General features: G+C 34.0%; 2 protein-coding genes across 2 annotated transcripts in view; both read right to left on the reverse strand.

Annotated features, from left to right (window-relative positions):
• The window catches only part of LOC137410003 (uncharacterized), a 372,155-nt gene that overhangs the window by 202,624 nt on the left and 146,517 nt on the right, over positions 1-23,014 (reverse strand). The gene's annotated exons all lie outside the window — the stretch shown is intronic.
• Positions 4,568-23,014, reverse strand: part of LOC137410001 (leucine-rich repeat-containing protein 40-like) — a 99,576-nt gene continuing 81,129 nt past the window's right edge. The window contains exons 13-17 of the mRNA XM_068095630.1: positions 20,312-20,452; positions 19,555-19,695; positions 16,079-16,221; positions 7,054-7,301; positions 4,568-4,702 (exon numbers count right to left, since the gene is read on the reverse strand). Of these exons, the coding sequence (XP_067951731.1) occupies positions 4,568-4,702; positions 7,054-7,301; positions 16,079-16,221; positions 19,555-19,695; positions 20,312-20,452 (808 nt within the window). The remainder of the gene's footprint in view (positions 4,703-7,053; positions 7,302-16,078; positions 16,222-19,554; positions 19,696-20,311; positions 20,453-23,014) is intronic.

Genomic DNA, 23,014 nt, shown 5'->3' on the forward strand with positions numbered 1-23,014 from the left:
TGACCAAGTCATGGAATCTTGCAGCAGGCTAGGTTATTAATCTGTAAATTCTCATTTGTAAACAGTGCACCCTCAGGATACCATTACCCTATACAATTTTTTAACCTTACGAAGCAGAACATGATAATTAATTCACCTCATCATATCAATCTTATTTCACCATACGCACTCATTGGTTTTGTCTGAGTTCGATTTTGGTGTTTGGTGTGCTTATTACAAGCATCAAAATAAGAAAGACGTCAAAATGCTGTTCGGCAAAAAACATTTTCACCGAAAGCAACACAATGACCGATTTCTTTTAGCTGAGCAGTTGCCATGTGTAAAATGGTAATAATTTCTCTTTGAATTTATTGGCAAAGTTAGAGTTGCGATCACTTCAAGCAAAAGGTCAGTGTGATCAGACAACTTCTCTCAAACCAATATGGGATAAAATTTAGGTGATGAATGCTTGAAATTCAGTAATATACAGTAGTTAAAAAAACAAATGTATGTTCAGTAAACTGAACTTATTTAAAGTGATTTCAAAGTTTGTATTAGACTGACATCTGTCTTGAAGGTGGGAACTCTTCACGATGCCGACTGCATATAGCAACAATACCTTTTAATGCAGATCATAACTAATAAATACACTAAAGATCATAAAGTTAGTGTAGGCAACTGTAATTATTACGTTTAAATTACTTTTGTGTTGCTAACTCTTAATATGTACAGTACTTGTATAAAACTTTGCCAGGGGATGTTTGCACTATATTATATAATTGCTACTGCTTCTATTACCTTTCATGCAATTTTTTTACTATACAACACCAACCCTGGAACGGAATAAAACTATACTGAAAATGTGCACAGTATTTGAATAATTGTAAAAGCTAAATGTTGTAAGTACATACATGTACATGTACTTTCATACATATATGTATATAATATATGTATACTATTTAAGTAAAAGTAAATAAAATATATATGGTCATAAATATATATATTGATTTAAATATATATACATCAACTTTTGTTTATATTGATAGCAACGCACACACACACACGCACGCACGCTTGCACACATGCGCACGCACACACAGGCACACCCACACACTCACACGCACAAAATGAGCACAGTTAAAATATATATATATTAATATATATGTTTATAGATACATTCATTCATTTTAGTGTATGTGTATGCTTTATGTACAGGTGTATATGTATATATATACATACATACATACGTGTACATACAAACAAACATACACACATGTATACATTCAAACATGCATACATACGTACATACATACGTATATACATACATGCATACATACATACATATGTATGTACATACATATGTACATACAGCCGTACATACATACATACATACATACATACATCCGTACATACATACGCACATACATGTAAACATACATACATATGTACATTACACATGTACATACATACGTACATTACACATGTACATACATACGTACATTACATATGTACATACATACGTACATTACACATGTACATACATACATACATACATACATACATACATACGTACATACATACGTACATACATACATACATACGTACATACATACATACATAAATACATACATACATACATACGTACATACATACGTACGTACGTACGTACGTACATACATACATACGTACATACATACGTACATACATACGTACATACATACGTACATACATACATACGTACATACGTACATACGTACATACATAGATGTGACACCTAAACAATACCTGCTTGTGTCAACATTCACCAGTTTCCACACCTATGAAACTATAGTCATTATTTACCTCCATCTTTAGACCTACCTATAGGTTTGTTGATTGGCACAGGCTGCCCGGAAGCATTTGAACTTTTAGAATCCATATCAGGAAAAAGAGGAGAACCTTTTGCGCAGTGAACTATGTTGGGATGGACCCTGCTTTAAAAAAAATCCAGCAAGGAAAGGAAAAAGAAGCTACAGAGAATATAATCAATTCAACAACATTACTTGACTCTAATAAACAAACCATGGCCTCTCAAAAAGATATGAAATTAATTGAGATGCAAGAAAAGCTTTTAAAATATGAAAAGATTAAAGTACTGAAGGATTCAGAACCTGAAGTAAAAAAGGTTAAGGAAGTCAAACAGACCAAAGTTAGTCCAGGGGCCCAGATGTTTGACAGATTCCTGATGTTCAGTAGTCTCGAGAAGCTGTTGACTTCTAAAGCTTATTTGCTAAAAATCTGCCGAATTAAATCATGGAACAATATTTATGCCCCCACAGTCACAGAACTAGATGTAGCAGAGAAGTTTGTTATTCGAGTAGCTCAGAGAAGGCATTTTGCAGCAGAGTCACATGCATAAGAAAGGAAACGACAGATATCCAGAACTAGCACCATACTTCAGTTTGATCCATATATCGATGGAGAAAGACTATTGCGCATTGGTGGGAGAGCTAAAAGCAGTATGATGTACAAGCTGAGTGAAAATCATCCAATTACCATTCCTAAGAATAGTCATATAGCTAATTTACTCATCACAGAATGTCACAAACAATCTCACCTAGGATGAGCAAGCGCATATATTGAATGCAGTTAGAGAGAGTGGCTACTGGATTATCGCTGGTGCCAGAATGGATAGAGACATAGTGAACACATGCATCCAAAGTAAAAAGCAAGAACAAGCCAATATAATGGGATGAGCAACCTTTTTGCAAAGACCAGTACAAAAGCTTGTGAAACTTCTTTAGGAACTGTACAGAAATACTACTAGAAACTACATTTTAATCATTTATAATTTATGTAGACCTTACTTTAGTAATTTCATGTTACATATTTATGTTACTCTCATCTTGTCATTATCAGTATAATAGATTGTTTTTAATCACTTTAGGTTGTTATGTGGGCTATATAAAAAATTTAATAGTAAGATTAATTTGTTGCAATTTTTAAGTTTTGTAGGAGTGTAAATGTTTCTGATTTTCAAGAAATTGGACTAGTGTTTTGTTTCATGGCATGATACAAAAAGTTATGTAACAAGTGTGAACAGTAGATCAAGAACAGTTGTGCACTGCACAACTGTTCGTTGCAGATCGGTTTGTGCTCTGTCTGAATTAGTGCTTTTTTGGTTATTGTCACGCCATGGGTGTGTGTTTGGATAGGATTGGATTAGGCTCTTAGGGCTGGTTTTGTTGACCAATGAGATGTGACTTTATGGTGTGCAGACACATTTTAAACTTTTGCCGCCTTGAACCATTCGCTCAGCATGTTCAGTCAGTTTAGACTATTTAGTTAGACAACATTCCACAATGTTTTCAACAACATTAATTTGTTGTTAAAAATGCATTCAAGTAAGTATTTTGGTTTGTAGTGTGATCCATTTTATGGTCGTTTAGAGAGTAAAGATTTAATAGTAAAGGAAACAAAGGTTAGAAGTGCATATGTCTTTTTACACTTTATTATCTTTTGACTGCATACACTTGTTTACATTTTTGTTTGTATTCAATGTAATTTGAAAGGTTTTATATGTGTTATTGTACATTAGTGTGAATTTTGCTATGTAATTTTAGACTTCACGATGAGGCTGATGTGCTGTTGGTGTCAGTGAAACTGTGAAATAAAGTACCATATTACCAAAATACCAATACTCATTGGTAAAAATCCAAGCCTTCCTAGTTGTAAACAGTTTATGAGTTAGTGAATGTTTTGCAAATACCGATTCGCTATTACATGTATATAAATTTTTGGTGTCCTCACTTGGGAGTTGGCATTATAAATTAACTATAGGCGCTTACATTCTCTTCACCACATTTTCATTTTATAAAACTAACCTCTGCAATCTAACCCTAAAACTAATAGCAGGGTTAGATTTAGGGTAACAACTCTAAATCTAACCCTGTAATATGACATTATTATAGATAAAATAACAATGTCATATTGCAGGGTTCACTGTATTGAGTATATATACATTATTTTCTAGAGGTGCCATAATTTTCCAATTTTACAATGAAAAAGTTTGAGGCCTACTTCGGTACTCTTTTGATTGTTAGTGCGTGTCATTTCACTGATTTTCATTCAATCCTAGTAACCAACTATCCCTGCTAATATTAAACCAGCTAAGCTATATTTTGCTATTGCTATATACATGATGTGCTTGTATTCTATTAAGAAAGTAACCACCACTCACTTGACTGTAACTTATCAAGGCTACCTATAGCTCCACTGCTTGGAGTTGTCTCATACTAATTGTCTTTTTGATACATATCACAATCATCTCTAAACACGTGTATGTAATGAAACTCATGGCTTACAAATGTATATACACACACTCATACTATGTGCCCGTCTGTGTTTCTGTTTTACCATATACCTAATTTAAATGTATGTACAAGTTGTAATATAAATTTACTAGTAAAAATGGGAGTTGTACTACTTATTTTCATTAGTTGACATGTTATATATTGTCTAAGACCAATGGCAGACAAAAACTAGGTAGAGAACAAAGGTTACTGGATGAAAAGCATTAGAAAAAGCAAAAACTAGGTGAGTGCAAAAGCTAGGAGCCAAAGAATGGATGGAGACTAATACTAGGAGAAGGCATAGCTAGAAAGTAGCTAAAACTAAGAGAAAGACTGGTCGTTTTGTCCAAAAAGAAATGCATCCTCCCCTGAAGGATTCTATCATCCATAAGCTGTAAGTCATACAGAGTTTTCATAATATGTGACCAACACAATAATTCATTTATTGCAGCCATGCAAACCAACACAATAAATCATTTTTAGCTGTTTCCACAAAGCAAAGTTGTCATAGACGAAAAGCACTAAAATAATTATAATTAGCTTTCAATGGCTTTAAGTGCCACACATTCACTTAGCGAGTCACAGCATCCGCTTGAATTCGTTATCATGGACCTTCATGTTCTCCAATCAAAGCAAAAACTGCTGTAATTTTCATGAAACCGTAAAGAATACACAAATGGGATTCAAACACATTGCGCATACTGAATTATGAAATCGTTATGCAAAAAATTCAAAAGCACGAAATATGTTAGAAACAGGGTGTCTAGAGTGCCAGCATCCCATTAGCATTTCATCACTGTCAATTAACTCATTTCACTAATATAGTTTTCCTACGTTTTCCCTTGAAGACTGGTTCACTATATTGACGTATATCATGGTTGTACTGTCAGCAACTATTCACTCAACTCTGTGCCACAAAAACCAGCGGCATAACCAAGACAGGAAGAATACATTGATAAATATTGTAGCTGTCATACTTTCCAATGATTTGCCTTGCATCCAACATATTCAACATGTTCGAGGCAATGTGCTCCGCTTTGGCGTTAGTTATTGACCATCACTAACTGGTTGGTCTACATTTTATTTCATGAAAGATGCTGTGGGAATAGTATTTCTTTGTTTCTTCGACCACATTCAACAAATAAACTGCTATGCTGCAGACTATTTGTTGATGTGCAAATCAATGGGTAATATAATGATAACGTGTACAATGTAATCACAGACTATCACCTAAGTATTGTGCAATGAACACGGACATATGACGATATAGTAAACATTGATATTTGGTGTCATCTGTTAATCTGCAACATACGGTCATTATGTCAAGAAAAACAATAACTACAACTGGCAAAAGCTTAGATCAAATGCAAAAGCAATTAAAAAGCTTAAAACAATTAACTTTGTGTTCACATCATTTTAGAAAGACTGTAGAAAAAATATAAACTACATTGTATGTTAAAACAAACAACTCAAAACAAATCTTCGTAAAATGAAAGTAGTGTAGATTCTAGGATGTACGCCGAGTTTAGAATGCAAATAACATACTAAGCAAAAAGCTCCAGCTTAGGCGTAATGTGCCAAAGACAAGTGCATAATTCTAATTGCACTAAAATTAAATGAAATTATGCTAACCTAATCTCAACAACTACAACCAAAGGCAAGCTGGTCATGTTAGATAGCTTGTTATAATTAGTATTTCGACCTTTTTGCTACAACCATTAGTACCAAGATGCGACCGTTCTGAGGCAGATAAGATGGCAATATTATTATTGATTTCAGAATTACTATTACCACAAAAAGTAATTAACTACAGTCACTAGTACCATTGCTCAATAAACAATTTCAGAAGATCATTCATCCGCAATTGGTAAAACCTCACTAGCTGTAACGCATTTGTCACGACTGGTATTCGCGAGAGAGAAATTGCAACAAAAGATGAAGTTTCTACAAAATAAGATGGAGCTCAGCTTGGACTGTAAACATGCTTCTTATTGACCCAACACAAATAAATGATTGTTTCATTTTGTATAAGTACAGCTGCTGTGATAGGCTAATTAAGGAACCACTCAGTAATCATAAACATATTGTGCAAAGCCTACAGAAAAAATACCAAGCCACTCTTGGACATACTGATACACTGAGTCAATCTGCACTACACAGCTGGTAATACGCAATGAGTTATGCTTTCATGCAACAGTTTGTCATGATAGGTGGTACAGTCAGTCACAGCTTCCTTGGCCAGCTTGTGTGTAAATTTTCCCATAAATTTATTCATTTGGCTGCTGCTTTTTTAAGGTTGGCTTACAGGCAAGATAGGTTTGTATCCAAGAGTCTACAGTATTTTCATAATTTAGTAAGGCCATTGTTTTACAAAAAACAATTATACTAACTAGTATATATATATATATACATGTATATATACGTATATATAAGTATATATATATATATATGTATATATAGTTGTTTCCTCACCCCAGTTAACCCATATGGGTGGTAATTTATGCTTTAACTCGGGTCTCCTACCAGAGACCTGGTAGTTTGAGCACTTGCCTCAAGATCTTAGCTGTTCCCAATAGAGCACCTTTCTGCAACTCACCTGAGTTGATTGCTATCGTTATCTGGACAAGCCACATTTTATGCGCCGGTGTTATTGCGCCCAGTGCCCCAATGACTACTGGGATCACAGATGTTCTTACATCCCAACATTTTTCAATATTTCTCCATGAGGGAGATATTTCTCTACCTTTTCTTTTGTTGTTCCGGCCATATTGTAGTCATTGGGTACTGCCATATCTATTATGGTGGCCTTTTTGTTCTCCTTGTCCACCACCAAGATATCTGGTTGGTTTGCTAGGACGTGCTTGTCAGGCCGGATGTTAAATTCCCAGAGGATCTTACCGTGGTCATTTTCATTGACCTTACCAGGAGCTTCCCATGAATTATGTGGTTTATTAAGGCCATACTCATCACTTGGAATTCCATACACAACACCTGCGACATCATTATGCCGCTCTGCGTATGCGTTTTCTGCAAGTCGCTTGCATTCACTGATGATGTGTTGGATGGTCTCAGGTGCATCTTTGCACAGTCTGCAAAGGTGCACCTGTATATATATATATATATATATACGTATATATATAGATATATATATACGTATATACATATATATATGGATATATATTTATATATATCTATATATTACATATATATATCTACATGTATATATATATATATGTACTAGCTGTGCTACCTGGCGTTGTTCGGGTAATAAAAACGTAAAGATGTAAATGGCAAAAACAAACATATATATATGTATATACATATATATAGTTCACCCATTTACCAGAATAGTAGTATACTTCTTGGTTAGATGGTTTCCAACCAATCCTTGCTTTGCCAGTATTATTAAATCGGTTTCGATTGGTCACTTAACAATCAAATCCAACAATACATTAGCACTAAAAATTGTGTACTCCAATGAATATAGGTCTTAGAAAAGTTATTGAGCTCTGGTAGCCCCTGTTGAGTTTACAAGCAACAAATTTGCTGCTTTGAACCACTGTTTATAAAGGCCTATATTATAAGTCCCAAGCAATGTCTCTTTAAATCATTTGAGCCAAGGAGAATCAAGTATAAAATTGTGCATGAAAAAAAGCAAAATTGCCGTTGGTTTTTTTATTTAAAAAAATTAGCATTCCACCCAGTAAAACAATTTCAAAATTTTGTACTTTTTCGTAAGCATTTCATGCTTTAAAAATTCCTACTCCATTTACTACATATAACGCAGACCCTTCTTTGATAGCTCCATAACTTTCATCTTTCTCCTCAGCATTGGGTCTTAGATGGAACGTTTCATATGTCTGAAACTTTGGTCAAGTTCAAGGAATGCAATTTTAATATTTTTATGGTCAAGTCTCAAACAACAGCTCTTTGATTAACTTGAGCGATTGCTGTGTTGTTTCATTAAAGTATTTTAACCAATTCATATGCTAGCCCCAGCATCGTGACTAGCTACGCTACTGCGCAGGTGAGTTATCGTTGAACCTACTCTTTCTCATTTCTCACTGTTATGTTTGTTTTCTTCGATGAAATAAAACCAACAGTTCAAAACAAATCTTCAGGTAAAATGAAAGTAGTGTAGATTCTAGGACATACGCTGAGTTTAGAATGCAAATAACATACTAAGCAAAAAGCTCCAGCTCATACTTAATGTGCCAGAGACACGTGCACAATTCTAATTGCACTAAAATTAAATGAAATTATGCTAACCTAATCTCAACAACTACAACCATAAGCAAGCTGGTCATGTTAGATAGCTTGTTATAATTAGTATTTTGACCTTTTTGCTACAACCATTAGTACCAAGTTGCGACTGTTCTGAGGCAGATGAGATGGCAATATTATTATTGGTTTCAGAATTACTATTAGCACTAAAAGTAATTAATTACGGTCACTAGTACCATTGCTCAATAAACAATTTCAGAAGATCATTCATCCGTAATTGTAAAACCTCACTAGCTGTAGCGCGCTTGTCATGGCTGGTATTCGCGAGAGAGAAATTGCAACAAAAGATGAAGTTTCTTCAAAATAGGATGGAGCTCAGCTTGGACTGTAAAAAGGCTACTTATTGACCCAACACAGATAAATGATTGTTTCATTTTGTTTAAGTAAAGCTGCTGTAATAGGCTAATTAAGGAACCAATCAGTAATCATAAACATATTGTGCAAAGCCTACATAAGCAATACGAAACAGCTCTTGGACATACTCATACACCGAGTCAATCTGCACTACACCGCTGATGATATGCCACGAGTTATTCTCATATGGAAAATTTTGTCATGATAGGTGGTACAGTCAGTCACAGCTTTTCTGGCCAGCTTGTGTGTAAATTTTTCCATAAAAATTCTTCATTTTACTGCTGCTTTTTTAAGGTTGGCTTACAGGCAAGATAAGTTTATATCCAAGAGTCTACAGTATTTTCATAATTTAGTCAGGCCATTGTTTGACAAAAAAACAGCATATGATTTTTGTTAGGAATCGTCTGTCAGTTGGTACTTGGTATTAATTGTAAATGCAAACAAGGATGTCTGCAAGTATTTATATCTAAGATTTCTACTTGGTTTTAAATATTTGATTCAAATAAGGTTTCGTCTATTGTAAATTACGTTTCGTATCAATTTCTGCAACTTGATTTCCTGCTGCCAACTTCTATCTCTGGGCTAGTTTATTTAATTCAACCACATCAAAGCTTTTACACATTACACAAAATTTTTCAGTACAATTTGAAAAGCTTTAAGAAATTAGTTTCTGTTCTTATGCAAAGATGCATGATATGTATCAACAGGTTTCATTGTTGATACATTATTTTACTTAGCAAAACTGCCACAACCTTTCAGCAGCATCATCAAACCTAGTGGAATAATTCCAACCTTCATTACTCTAGGAGATAGCTTCTATAGCCTAGCTAAATGCGTGTAACCATTTTGTTAAATTTCAAATATTTCTATTTCTTACATTGAGAACCTCTTAAAATTGTTTAAAGTGCATTGCCTGTTTTATCGCATAGCAAAACAATTTTTCAGGTGAACACAGACTGTAAAAAAAATTGATGAATTTTGATTAGTGTTTATGATTTTTAAAAATGTATAAAAATTAGCAACAGATTATATCACTCAAGATCATCACTTATAAGCAACAAATATGAAGCAAACCACAAAAAGCATGTTTAGATAACAGTATTTCTAAACAACAATAAAATATGAGTTATGGAATAACATAAGAAAGTTTGAGTAGTCACCATATTTTACCCTGGAAAAACTATACTAAAGATGTTATATGACCACTAGATTACTAACAGGCTTCATATGATCGGTTAATAACGCGTAATGATATGAGTGGGCAGAATGAATAAGTTCTGTGACTTGAGGAGAAGCAGTGCTTTACCCTTTCATCGCTTCATCAGTTGGATTAGCAGGTACTTCTTCTTCATACATGTGTTCTAAAGTAGCATTGAGGAAAATCTTTACAGTTCATTAATGGTAATGAAGGAAAAAAGCAACATTAAAAAACTATCAAAATTGACATATAAACTAATTTTAGACCAACCTTACAGAGTGAAGATAGTTAGAAACTCTAAAATAATAAATCTATACATATATATATATATATATTATATATTATATATATATGTATATATATATATATATATATATATATATATATATATATATATATATATATATATATATATATATATATATATATATATATATATATATATATATATATATACTGTGACTACTGACAATTGGCCTTCTGGACTTGGTGTCGGTATATTTAGTGTAGTTTCCTTTTTATATTCACAGAACCCTGTAAGTGTGAAAGTTATATTGGGTTGCATATTATATTTCAATGAATGCTGCATTGGTGCCTTATTATTAAGCTGTGAGGTTGAACAGCCATTTTCACATGATGCTATAGATCAATTATAATATTATCGTTTCAGATATGTGGAAAAATACGAAGCCAACAATTCTTCAACTCTCACTCTAAACTTCCGCTTAAGGATGTTGTTCTCCATGAAACAGGAAACTACAATCAAGGAACACCCTATCAACTGCTCCAATCGGTATTATGGTCTCACCCGCGAAGCTACTCGAAAGTTTGTTTATGATTTGGTCAAGGACAACAACATCAAGACGCTCAATTCCTGGATAACAAACAAAGTTGCAGGAGAAAAATGGCTGGTTGGTTTTACGGCGAGAAACAAGGAGCTATCTCTGCGACAACCTGAGGCAACTTACATTGCCAGAGCAGCAGCCTTCACGAGAAGAAATGTCAGTAGCTTCTTTGATTCATTGGAAGAAGTGTACAAACATATGAATGTTGATGGCTGTAGAATATTCAATCTTGACAAATCCGGGAACACTACTAGATAAGAACTACCCAAAGTCATATCACCAAGAAGTCAAAAACAGGTCGGGCAACAGACAAGTAGAGAGAGAGGTGAATTGGTCACCTGTTGTGCGATAGTCAATTCAGTCGGTAACAAGCTGCCCCCAGTGTTGATTTTGCCAAGAAAAAAGTATTGCAAAAGGTGGTTCACAAGAACAACATCATTTGATCTTTGTCTTCCAATTAAAAAGGATTAAAAAAATTTGGCAATAGGTACCAGTTAATCGAGTCTAAGAGCAAAGCAAAATACGGCATTAGATAATAAAAATAAGAAAATTAATACAGAAAATATAATTAATTTCAGTGTAAAATCAAATGTTTTTAAGTATGCACATAGTGAGCGAAGGCTATTTAACCTACAGGTACATTAAAAGATTAGGTTACTTTATGAAGTGTCACAAAAATGAACTCAACTACCTTCAACCATCAACCCTCTTTTGCACCTCGATTGGTTGCTACCTCTTGTGTTGATGGTAAGAATTCCATGCACTTCTATGCATAATATTATTATATTTAATCTCGAAATTTATTGGGCTTAATCTTTTAAGCCCTGGCCTTTAGTTCTAATCAATGTGTGTCAGTAACCCTGAGAAATTTGCCCAACGATCTGATGTTTTAAAACTTATGTTAAATTAGGTCATTCCGCATCTTAGTATCACTAAATGAGTGATTTAGATGGCACCACTAATACCACTTATTAGCAGGTATTATCAGTACCACTAATGATGTGGTTTTATTAGCATCACTCAAACAGAGATATTTATCTTGATGATTTATTATAAACTCTCTAGAATGCAGCAACATAATTAAAGCACTGTTTAAAACCGCTCAAGCCATGGTATTAGTTTAGTCCCACTTGTGGTGTGGTAGCAATTAAAACTCAACCAAACCCCATACTGGCTTGGCAGCCACCATGGATATTCTATAGCTATAGCAATTGAATAGGCTTGTCATTTCATGGTAACACAGCAAATTTTACACAAAATGAGCGCGAGTGTTAGAAAGTTTACGAGACAGAAAACAATTAATATTGTAATGATATATTAAAATATTATGTGTTGCATTTTATAATTATATAGTATTTGTCCAAAAGGCAAATAGTTATTTCTTATTTCTTGTTTTTTAATATCAGACCACGAGTGGTGCTAATTAATACCACTGCATGAGTGGTTTGGAAATGACCACTCACACCACTGGACAAGCCATATTATTCATACCGCTTTCTAAATGGTATTAATGTGGGGATACAGTGTAAATATATCTATATCTGCACATAATACAATGATAATTGGTAAACACTAGTACAAATTATGGTAACAGTAAGTGCCATCAAACAGAACAAAACAGTATTTCACCACTGTTCGGGCTAAAACTATAAATATTCAGAAAATTTTAAAACTCGTAAAGATTATTTACAGTAGTACCAGATCAATTCAGCAAACGTTTACCATCATTCCATGATTCACAGTGAACTGGGAAATTATAGTTAGTATCACAAAACTCTTCATCACAATCATCCATGACCTACTAACAAACGAGTTGCATCAATTTTCTCGCGATGTTTTTCTAAAAAATTCTGTTGCTGTAACGAAAAAGTAGATAAAGCTGTTTGAGAACTGATTGAAATGGAAGTGAAATTTCAGGTCAAACAATGGGTGCAAGAACTTATTTGATTGGTTTTACGGAGATACTTAGAAATGCACTGATGAGGCTTCAATGGCCGAAACAGTACTCTATGTAGCATGAGTATAAACATGTACATTTATATATGTACATATATACATATGTATACACATGTTTGCACGTGTGCACGTGCACAGATGCAAGCAGCTAGCTACACATTCACAGATGCACGCCCAAGCATGCATGCAGAAACACACGTGTACACACAAGCAACAAGGGTTTTTATTGATATGATCCTCCTTATTGGAATATATATACTTAAATATACAGTATGTATATAAATATATATACATATATTTGTATATGTATATATATACTGTATATATATGTATATACATATATATATATAAATATATATATGTATATACATATATATATATATATATATATATATATATATATATATATATATATATATATATATATATATATATATATATATATATATATATATATATATATATATATATATATATATATATATATATATTTAAATATATATGTACACCATGTGTATATACATATACATGTAGTTCTCGAAGTTGTCGTCCGCCGTCTGTTTTTGTTATCTGTCATCCTTCGGTATGTTCAGCTATGGCTAATAAAATTTTGGAAAATAAATTTTTCTCATTTTATGATGAACCTGAACTCACGGAAAGAGAGGGAAAAAGGGGGAAAGAGGGGGAAGAAAGAGGGAGGAAAGAGGGGGGAATAAGAGGGCAAAAGTGGGGGACAAGAAGGGAGAAAAGAGGGGGCCAGAAGGGGGAAAAGAGGGGGGAGAGGGGGAAAGAGGAAGGAAAGAGGGTAGAAGGAAGAAAAAGGAGGAAAGGGGGGGATAAAAAAATGAGAGAGAAAATGGAGAGAGAGAAAGAGGGGAGAGATAAAGAGAGGAGAGTTGAGATAGGAGGGAGAGAAAGTTGAGAAAAGGGGGAGAGAAAGTTGAGATAGGGAGAGAGAGCGTTGTGGTGGATGGAGAGAGCGTTGAGATAGGGAGGAGAGAGAGTTGAGAAAGGGGGAGAGAGTTGAGAAAGGGGGGAAGGAAAGTTGAGATAGGGAGAAAGAGAGTTGAGATAGGGAGAGAGAGAGTTGAGATGGAGGGATAGAGAGGGTAAGAGAGGGGCAGAGAGAAGGGGAGAGAGAGAGGTAGAGAGAGAAAGAGGCAGAGGGAAAAAGTTGAGAAAGCGTGAAGAGAGAGGGAGAGAAAGAGGGAGAGAAAGAGAGAGAGAGGGATAGATGGAGGGAAATAGAGGGAGAGAGAGATAGAGAGAGAAAAATGGAAAGAGAGGGAGAGAGAAAGAGAGGGAGAGAGATGGAGAGAGAGAGAGAGAAAAAAGGAAAAAGAAGAGAGATAAGGGAGAGAGAAAGAAGAGAGATAGGGGAAAGAGAGAGGGGAGGGAGAAAGGGGAGAGAGGGGAGAAAGATAGGAGAGAGAGAGAAAAGGGCGAGAGAGAGGGGAAATAGAGAAGGGAGAGAGAGCTGGAGAGAGTATGAAACAGTATTTTTCTTCCTACAGACACATACTTCTATGCAAGAATTGTTATTATTATTTGAACACATTCAGGATTTTTATTCTCTTTTGTCAGTTCGTAGCTTTTTTATCATTACCAAATCATGTTTTATTGTAATTGTAGCCAAACAAATTTAATTTAGTTATTACATGGTACTCATTTCAATTTTACACCAGCCCGACCCTTGCATTTAAATTTATGCGCAGTAGAGTGGATTTAGGGTTTTCAAATATTTGAAATCTATATTTATATAGATTTCAAATAATTAAAAAACAAATTTCAAGTGCAGAAAACTGAATTGACTTTTAGGTGTCACGGTAGAACTATATTTTTGCTGAATCCATGATTAACTGTAGATCACAAACAAAGAATGATATCTGAGTCTCAGCTATATGTTTGCATAGAATTAGCTCAAAGATAAACATAGCATACATATAATTAACTTTCACCTTTTTTTGCAGAATTTCAGTAGGTAATGCCAAAAATATTTGTCGTAGTACCCGCAATATTTTTGCTGCGAAAGCCTAAAGTTTCTGTTATGAAGCGTTCATATAGTTTTTTTAATTGAAATAGTATGCAAAAAATCAATGCATTCAAAAGAAAACATTGATGTTTTTGTTCATATAGTTTTTTGTTTTCTGCAGAAACACTGCTGTTTCTGCGGTTTTACCAAAATGCCAATCTCTACTCGTTAAGATAAATGTATATTATAGTGATTTCAAATGATATATAGTAATCAAAAATATTTGATCCCCCACTGTTGATGACTATCACTTGAGAAAGATGTGTAGGTCGTCGTTAACAGTTTTTTCTTTCATATGTCATAAAACAAAAATGTAAAAATCTGAAAACTATGATGTTGTATTGTGAATTCTGAGTCAAATGCAATCTAATTGGTTCACTTTTCAGCAAAATGATGGCCCAATTCCCTCAAGCTAGTATTTTATTATTATTGCCATTTTTGAGTTGATCTGCTAAATCTGTCGGCCGTGATCCAAACTTTTGTACAAGTGCAAAGGCAGGCCATCATATAGATTATGTAATAGTATGAACGAAGTGAGCAAGTGAAGGTAGTGAAGGCGTTTAAGCTTGTCCTGCAGCTAAAATATATCAAACAAACCAGGAGAGCAGCCAATTCATGTAACATGAAACATTACTAGTACAGTCATTCTGTTGAGACTAGACATTTGTGATTAGATTAGTTGATGGTAAGTATCGGGTGCAGTCAAGGCTGAAGCTGTGTGTAATAGTTTTTTAACTTTTAAACAACATCTGTTGTGGTGAAAACTTGGAGCATTGTGCAGTAACCGAAATATTCCAGCCGCAATGATTGAAAAACCAGAAGTGTCAGTTGCTCTGCATCATAAATTTTACACCAACGTGCAGCTGCAGTAAACCTCGATTATTGCACATTCACAATATGCATGATTTGTTGAGTTTCAGGTATCATAGAAGTGAAAGCCCGGTTGCATGATCAGTAAATAAATATCGTGTATTAAAAATATGTAATGCACAGCAAAATTGCAGCATTCCGCACACTAATGATGTAGTGCATTTACAATGTGTAACAACTTCGTTTGATGGAATAGTTAGAAGTGGTGTATAAGTAAGCTGAGCAATACCTCTGGTGATGCGGGTCTTTGAAAAGCCAATATCCCAGATGTCAATGTCAGTGTGTGTTGGTAAACTCCTGAGTACTGAGGGATACTCTTCAAATTGGTTACCTTCCAGCTGAAGTTGTCTCAGGTTCTTCAGCCTTTCAAAACTACAACGAATGTTTCATCACCGCTTACTTTAGTCTTGGTATGCATCCCCTCACTAGTTTTCTAAGACGATCTCTTTTGGCAACTTTTATGAGATGTTATAACCAGTGAAACTGGATACCAGAAGACTTGCTATCAGTCATAATAGCATGCTTACAGCCATTATATTATTTATTTGTTGTCCATGTAAATTATATTGGCAAACTTTTGAGCACTGAGGGATACTCTTCAAAGTCATTCTCATTCGGCTGAAAAAAAATGTCTCAATTTTTTCAGCCTTTCAAAACTACAAACAAATGTTTCATCTACACTTACTTTAGTCCTGGTATGCATTACCTCACTAGTTTACTTATACTATCCCATTCAGCAAGTTCAAAGAGCTGGTTCAACCAGTAAAACTGGATATCATAAGATTTGCTATAAGTTAAAATGGCATGTTTACAGTCCTTATGTTTATGCTTACAGTCATAAATAGTTTTCTTAAAGGATGGAGCAAGATAAATGTGCATGAAATTTGTTTCACGCATATCGTAGCGAATGGTAGTAAAAATATCGTAGTGAATATAGTAGTCGGGATGCGATGGTAGGAAAAAGGAACAAATGTAAATTTAAATTTTTACATTTTATAAATGTTTAGCTAGCAGCAGTTGACGTGTAACACTTGCTTATGGAAATCAGCTTATACGCCGAGATCAGCCTGGTCTATGTGAGTAAACAAAACTATGGTTTATGACTAAATCAATTTTTTTTATAGTTGTTATGGTATGGCCAACGTGGTATCAAAAGTAATCACAAATTGGGTAAAAATCAGAATATGTAACATTGGCAATCTTACAAGTAATTCAAATAGTTTATACATGGAAATCAGCAGCAGCTCACAAGCTTTCCTTGTAACGCATTGCAGAAATTAAATAGAAAAGTAAGAGAAGATTTCATGCTCCCCACTTTCTTAGATCATTTAAAATTCTCAATTTCCTTTCTATGTTGAACAAATAAAGTTGTGGCTGACCGAGAAAAACAAAGAATATGACTTATTACTTATTTAGTTTTATGCATGGTGACTCAACAACAAAATATAACAATGCTAATCATTACTTCTCACAGATTACTTCTTACACCAAAAATCATTACTTCTCACAGATAATGCGTGTACAAGCATCGTTATATTTTAGCATCAAAACTACAATTTTAAGTTGCAATAGAGAACTGAAAATGCTGACAGTTATCTTTGCAGTGAAATATTAAAGAAAGTGCAAACACGAAGGGCCATGATTAGTAAAAAGAGTTAAAAGAATTTTGTTAAATTTTGCTGAACAAAATAACTTAACTGGTGGGTTATCTGTTAATAAAAAAAATTACAGACACCCCTGTAAGCAAACCTGCCTTTCAATGTTTTGTATTGAGCAGTTTATATTTAACTTGAAAAAAAATTGCGAATTGCACTGTGCATTTGTTTACGGGTATTATAACAGTCATGAAAATCAAAGACGACATCATTTTTTATGATAAATGTTATGTATTTCAAAGTACTAAATTCTTAGTTATTTTTATTTTTAATCAGCTTCCCAATTTAATTATTCCCTATCCACACTGATGCCTGTAAGAATTTGGAACCAAATTAGGTTGAGAAAACTCAGATGAAGATTACCATGAAATATTCTGTAGTGTTAGCATTGAATATTTAGGCTACTGATAATGTGCATACCGCAAAACCTTTATTCAAAACCTCTTGGGCTGGGCTTTCAAACCTTTCCTTATAGTGGTGTTGTATTAGAATTAACGATTAACATATAGAAGAAGCTTTATCTTTTGGCTAAATTGTCAGATTGTTACAAAGTTAAATCTAATGCTTTTATGAGCAAAGCGATGCTAATTTCACCTATAATTCACACTGTGCATTGGGCAGAACAACATCAATGCCGTTAGTATCAGCATTCTGTGGAAAGTCGGAGTCCCTAATTTTGATTTAGTTATAATTATGTTAGAAAATTTCTGAGCTCCTAGGGGTATTATTCACAGTTGTTATCACTGAGCTAAATAATTTTAAGATTTGTCAGTCTTTCGGTACTATAAATAAATGTTTAATGCACTCTTACTGTAGTCCTGTTATGTTCAACCTCACTACTTCATTTTGACCATCCTTTTGGATAGATCCTGTAAGCTGGTTTAATCCTTAAAACTGGTATAAAAAACTAGCTATATATTAAACTAGCATTTTTGCAATCATTATATTTTTTATTTGCTACGCATGTCAATTACAAATTGTTTTTTTTCTCTAGAAAAAGTAGTGAGTTGCTTGTTAATTCAAGTTTGTTTACAGCTGTCGACTACACATACCCAAAACTTTTAAAAAGCATTTTGATTAGTTGGTGAAATATCATAAAATAAATATTAGGTCACCAAAGATTTGTCTATTTATTAAAAATTATTTATGTTAAATTTTTATGGATTAGGAATTAGTTAGCAGAATACGCTGTTTTTGAGTGCTGTCGCTGACTAGGGCAATTCACATATTAATGTGTAGATAGAGTTCATGGCAATGAAACATTGGTGAGTCACTCGGGCATATTAAAAATTTACATGGTTGATTGAAAAACGTTTTTAACTATATATTATTATTTATATTATAGTATCCTATATATTATTGTATGCATGTATATACTGTCTGTGTGATGCCGGATCTCTGGCATCGCACAGAAAATAAAATATTAGCCAAATGAATTTAAGTAAGGTTTCTGGTAAGCCAGTAAAGGTAAGCTTATGTTTACTAGAGCAAGTGCTGTGCTTGCATATGGCTTAATAATAGTTGTTACAAAAAATGTCAAATTTATTAGTTAATGATACCAAAGAAATTTAACATGAGTATTTTAACCACTGTAATGAATGTGATATCACTCATTCTCAGCTTAGGTATTGCACAGGAGTGGCTTAGATTGATGGTCTGACGACAGCGTGGTTCCCTCTGCAATGCACCTTTTTAGTCATGATTTCAATTGCCACAGATGTACATAAACACCACATCTTTTTACTCACAAAAATATTATGACAATATTTCACACAACACTTTGATTGTTCAGCTAAAATTAATTGTATTAAAAATATACAAAGCTCATTGGTAATGCAACACAAAAATTTCCCTTGAACAAAATTCAACCTGTTTCTTGTCACAAGCAGGAAGTCGTCTACCACAGTTGTTCCTCACTGACAAATACGTTTTTTGATAAACAAAACTGTTGCTGTAGAGATTAAACTGATAAAGATTTGATTTTCTAAATAGATTTGAATAACTCAGACATTTTAATGAATGTGTGCTCGACGCAAAGTTTTAGACTAACCTGCTTGGTAATTTGGTCAGCTGGCAGCTAGTCAAGTCAAGATCCTCTAGGAACTCAAGCTTGACGATTTCATCAAGAGGATCAGGATCTAAAGGATTTCCCGATAGTTCCAAGGTTTTCAGCTTGGTCAAGGATGAAAGTCTTCAATAGACAGCTACAGCAACTAATGTTTAGCAAAGGCAAATCACCATAATTAAAATTTTTGTTAAATTGCACATAAAGATTACTAGAAATTCCCCTGTCATACAGCCCACGAACAAAGTGATATTGAAAAAAAGAAAGGGTACTGATGGTTGAGAAATGCAATATTAACAGTCAGATGGCACTGCAGTGCCATAGGATAACTGCAATGGTAGCTGTAATGTACTGGTTACTGTAATGTACTAATTGCTGTTGTTTTTCTTTTATTTCTCTAAACCAATTCAGTCCATCACCCGTACTTTTTGTTATCTACTTACTTTTTGTTAGCTGAACTGATTGATAGCGTTTAAACAACTTTTAAGCGGAGAAAAAACATTGTCATGAGTTCAAGTCTCTTAAGGTTCGGAATTTTATTTCTAAGATTTTAATAGCTATAGCCGGAATGCAGACAGATCAACAGACAACGACATACTTTGAGAGAATATATATACATATGTAGCTGAATTCTATCGGTGTGAACTTATGCAAATTGATGTTCTGTGTTTATAGATATTGTATACATCTGCCAGTGTGAATTCAAACCAAAATGTTGCTCTGAATTTAGATATGAACTGACCTGAAAGGAGGTTTTGTCAGGTTACAAGAGCTCAAGTTGAGTGCTTCTAATGACGTCAGTCTGTCCATGCCAACAAGAGAATCAGAATCCAGTTTATTTAGGCTGATATCCAACTCTCTCAGATTGGTCAGCGATTCAAAGCTGGAAAACGTGGTCATGGTTAGCCAGAGTATTACTAACATTGTTCAATCAGGTCTAAGTATCTCATGTTGATGATACCTTTAAGAAAACTGCGAGCACTATTTCATAAGTTTGCTGCAAAGAAAAATTTTTTGCTGTGCTCATTTATTACCGAGCACATCAAGCATAAAACTGTCTATTGTGCTAAGCTAATTTATTGTTATGTATCTATATATACGCACATGTATATATATATACATATATGTGTATATATATATATATATATATTTATATATATATTGAAACGTATCATACTAAGAACTAGAATCAGAGTGCTCAACATAGGATGGAGCAGTATAAATTGGAAAATTAAATAGTTCACTTATCTTTCAGCTACTGTCAGTTTCCTGCTGGTGCATTCTTCAGGCTGTAAACTTCAACTGGGGCAAGATGGTGTCTTTTCAAACATCCCTTTCTTTTCCGTGATTGGTGGATTTTGTCGCGCTCTGACTAGCTTATTACTAAAATTGCAGAGAAGATAACACTTAGAATGAGGACAGGATGAGGCATTTCTGTTCTTTTATTAAGTTTTGACATGTCAGGTTTTTTATTAATGTAATATTTTTCAGAAATACATAAGTTGCACCTTTTCCTTAAGTTGCTGTAGGAAACATACCAAATCCTACAGCAACTTAAGCAAAAGGTGCAATTTATGTATTTCTGAAAATTATTACATTATTTAAAAACCTGACATGTGAACACTTGATGAAAGAACAAAAATTGCCTCATTCGTCCCTCATTCTAACAGTTATCTTCTCTGCAATTTTAGTAATAAGTTAATCAGAGCACGACAAAATCCACTAATCATGTAAAAGAAAGGGATGTTTGAAAAGTCACCATCTCGCCCCAGTTAAAGTTTACAGCCTGAATAATGCACCAGCAGGAAACTGACAGTAGCTGAAAGATAAGTGAACTATTTAATTTTCTAATTTATATTATAATTTATAAATTTTGTATATTTATTTTTTAATTTATATGTATATATATATATATTTATATATAGTAATTCAAAACAGGTAAATAAACATATAAAAAGAGAACTCTACCCCAAAAACTTAAAAGATAATTAGTGGATTATAAAAAACTTGAAAAAATATTAAGAAGAAAGTAAAATTTTATTCATTGCGCTACAAATTTGTTTCAGGCGATGCACTCATCCGACACGGTTGTACTAAAATGAATAGCTTTCCCGAATGTGCTTATCTTTGTCGTGTAATGGTTTTAGAGAGGGTTTTGTTGCTCGCATCAATAATTGTTTTCATGTTTGGTATTACTGAGTAGCTCAGTTTCAAGTTTTGTCTTTTAAACATTGCTTAGAGTGGGTGTTTCTTTAGAAAGCATGTCGTAACTATGCTGAAGAATTTTTGTCCAATATTGGTTGCAACATCGGCGCTGATTGGGGGTTGTACCATGTTATTTTTTTGTCTGTTATGTTTTTTGGATGTGTTCATGTTAGTGTCATATTGTAGTTTGCTGTTGTACCTACTCTTGCGGAGTGCTTTTTGGTATGGTAGCTAATATTTTCCATGTTATAATGGATGTTGAATTGCTGTCTTTCAGTTTCTAAATGTGCTTGCTCTGTTCTGTGGGGTGCTGTTTGTTTGTGTGTTTAAACGAGGCTTCATGATTGCTGTATCTGGTTTTAAATCTGTTGAGCAAAGTCCTATGTAGGTTGCTACTCGGTTGTTTGTATGGTTCTGCACTTTTGCTTGGTATACCACATTTTAGCTATGCATTTTCTTTCCAAAGGACAATTGTTTTTTCGGTTTGCAGTTGCAACTTTTTCCATTCTCTTTTCTTTGTTGTGTAATGGTTTTATTGGCGTTTTTGCTGCTCTCATCAATGACTGTTTTCATGTTTGGCATTACTGAGTAGCTCAATTTTAAGGTTTGTCTCTTAAATCTTTCCTGGAGTGGGTGTTTCTTCAGAAAGCATGTCATAACTATGCTGAAGAGTTTTTGGCCAATGTTTGTTGCATCATTGGCGCTGAATGGTAGTTGTACAATGTGACTTTTATTTGTCTGTTAGGTTTTTTAGATATTTTCATGTTATTGTAGTTTGCCGTTGTATCCACTCTTGTAGAGAGCTTTATGGAATGGTTGCACTGTGCTGTTAAATTGTTGTTCATTTGATGAAAGTGCGTTTAATCGTTTGTTTATATTGTCGGGTAAGTTTTTTCAAAATGGAAGGTGGATGGTTGCCTTGTTTGTGCACATATAGTATTGTGTTACCTGGTTTTTGGAAAGACTTGAAGCTGCCATTTTGTAGATTTAAAGTTACATCAAGAAAGTTTACTGATCGTTTGCTTGCCTCAATAGTAATTTTCAAGTTGTTTTTTATTAAGTATGTTGCATATAAGTTTTTTTTCTCTCTATAGCTTGTGGAGTACCCTTGCAAACCACAAGTTCATCGTCTCTGTATTGTCCAATACTGCAAGTCATTTCCTTGGCTACTTGAGTCAGTAAGTTATTCCCTACTAATTCACATATCTCCCCTCCGTCATAGCTACCCATAGTCCTGTCA

This window comes from Watersipora subatra, unplaced genomic scaffold (genome assembly GCF_963576615.1).
Source record: "Watersipora subatra unplaced genomic scaffold, tzWatSuba1.1 SCAFFOLD_35, whole genome shotgun sequence".
NCBI lineage: Eukaryota > Metazoa > Bryozoa > Gymnolaemata > Cheilostomatida > Watersiporidae > Watersipora > Watersipora subatra.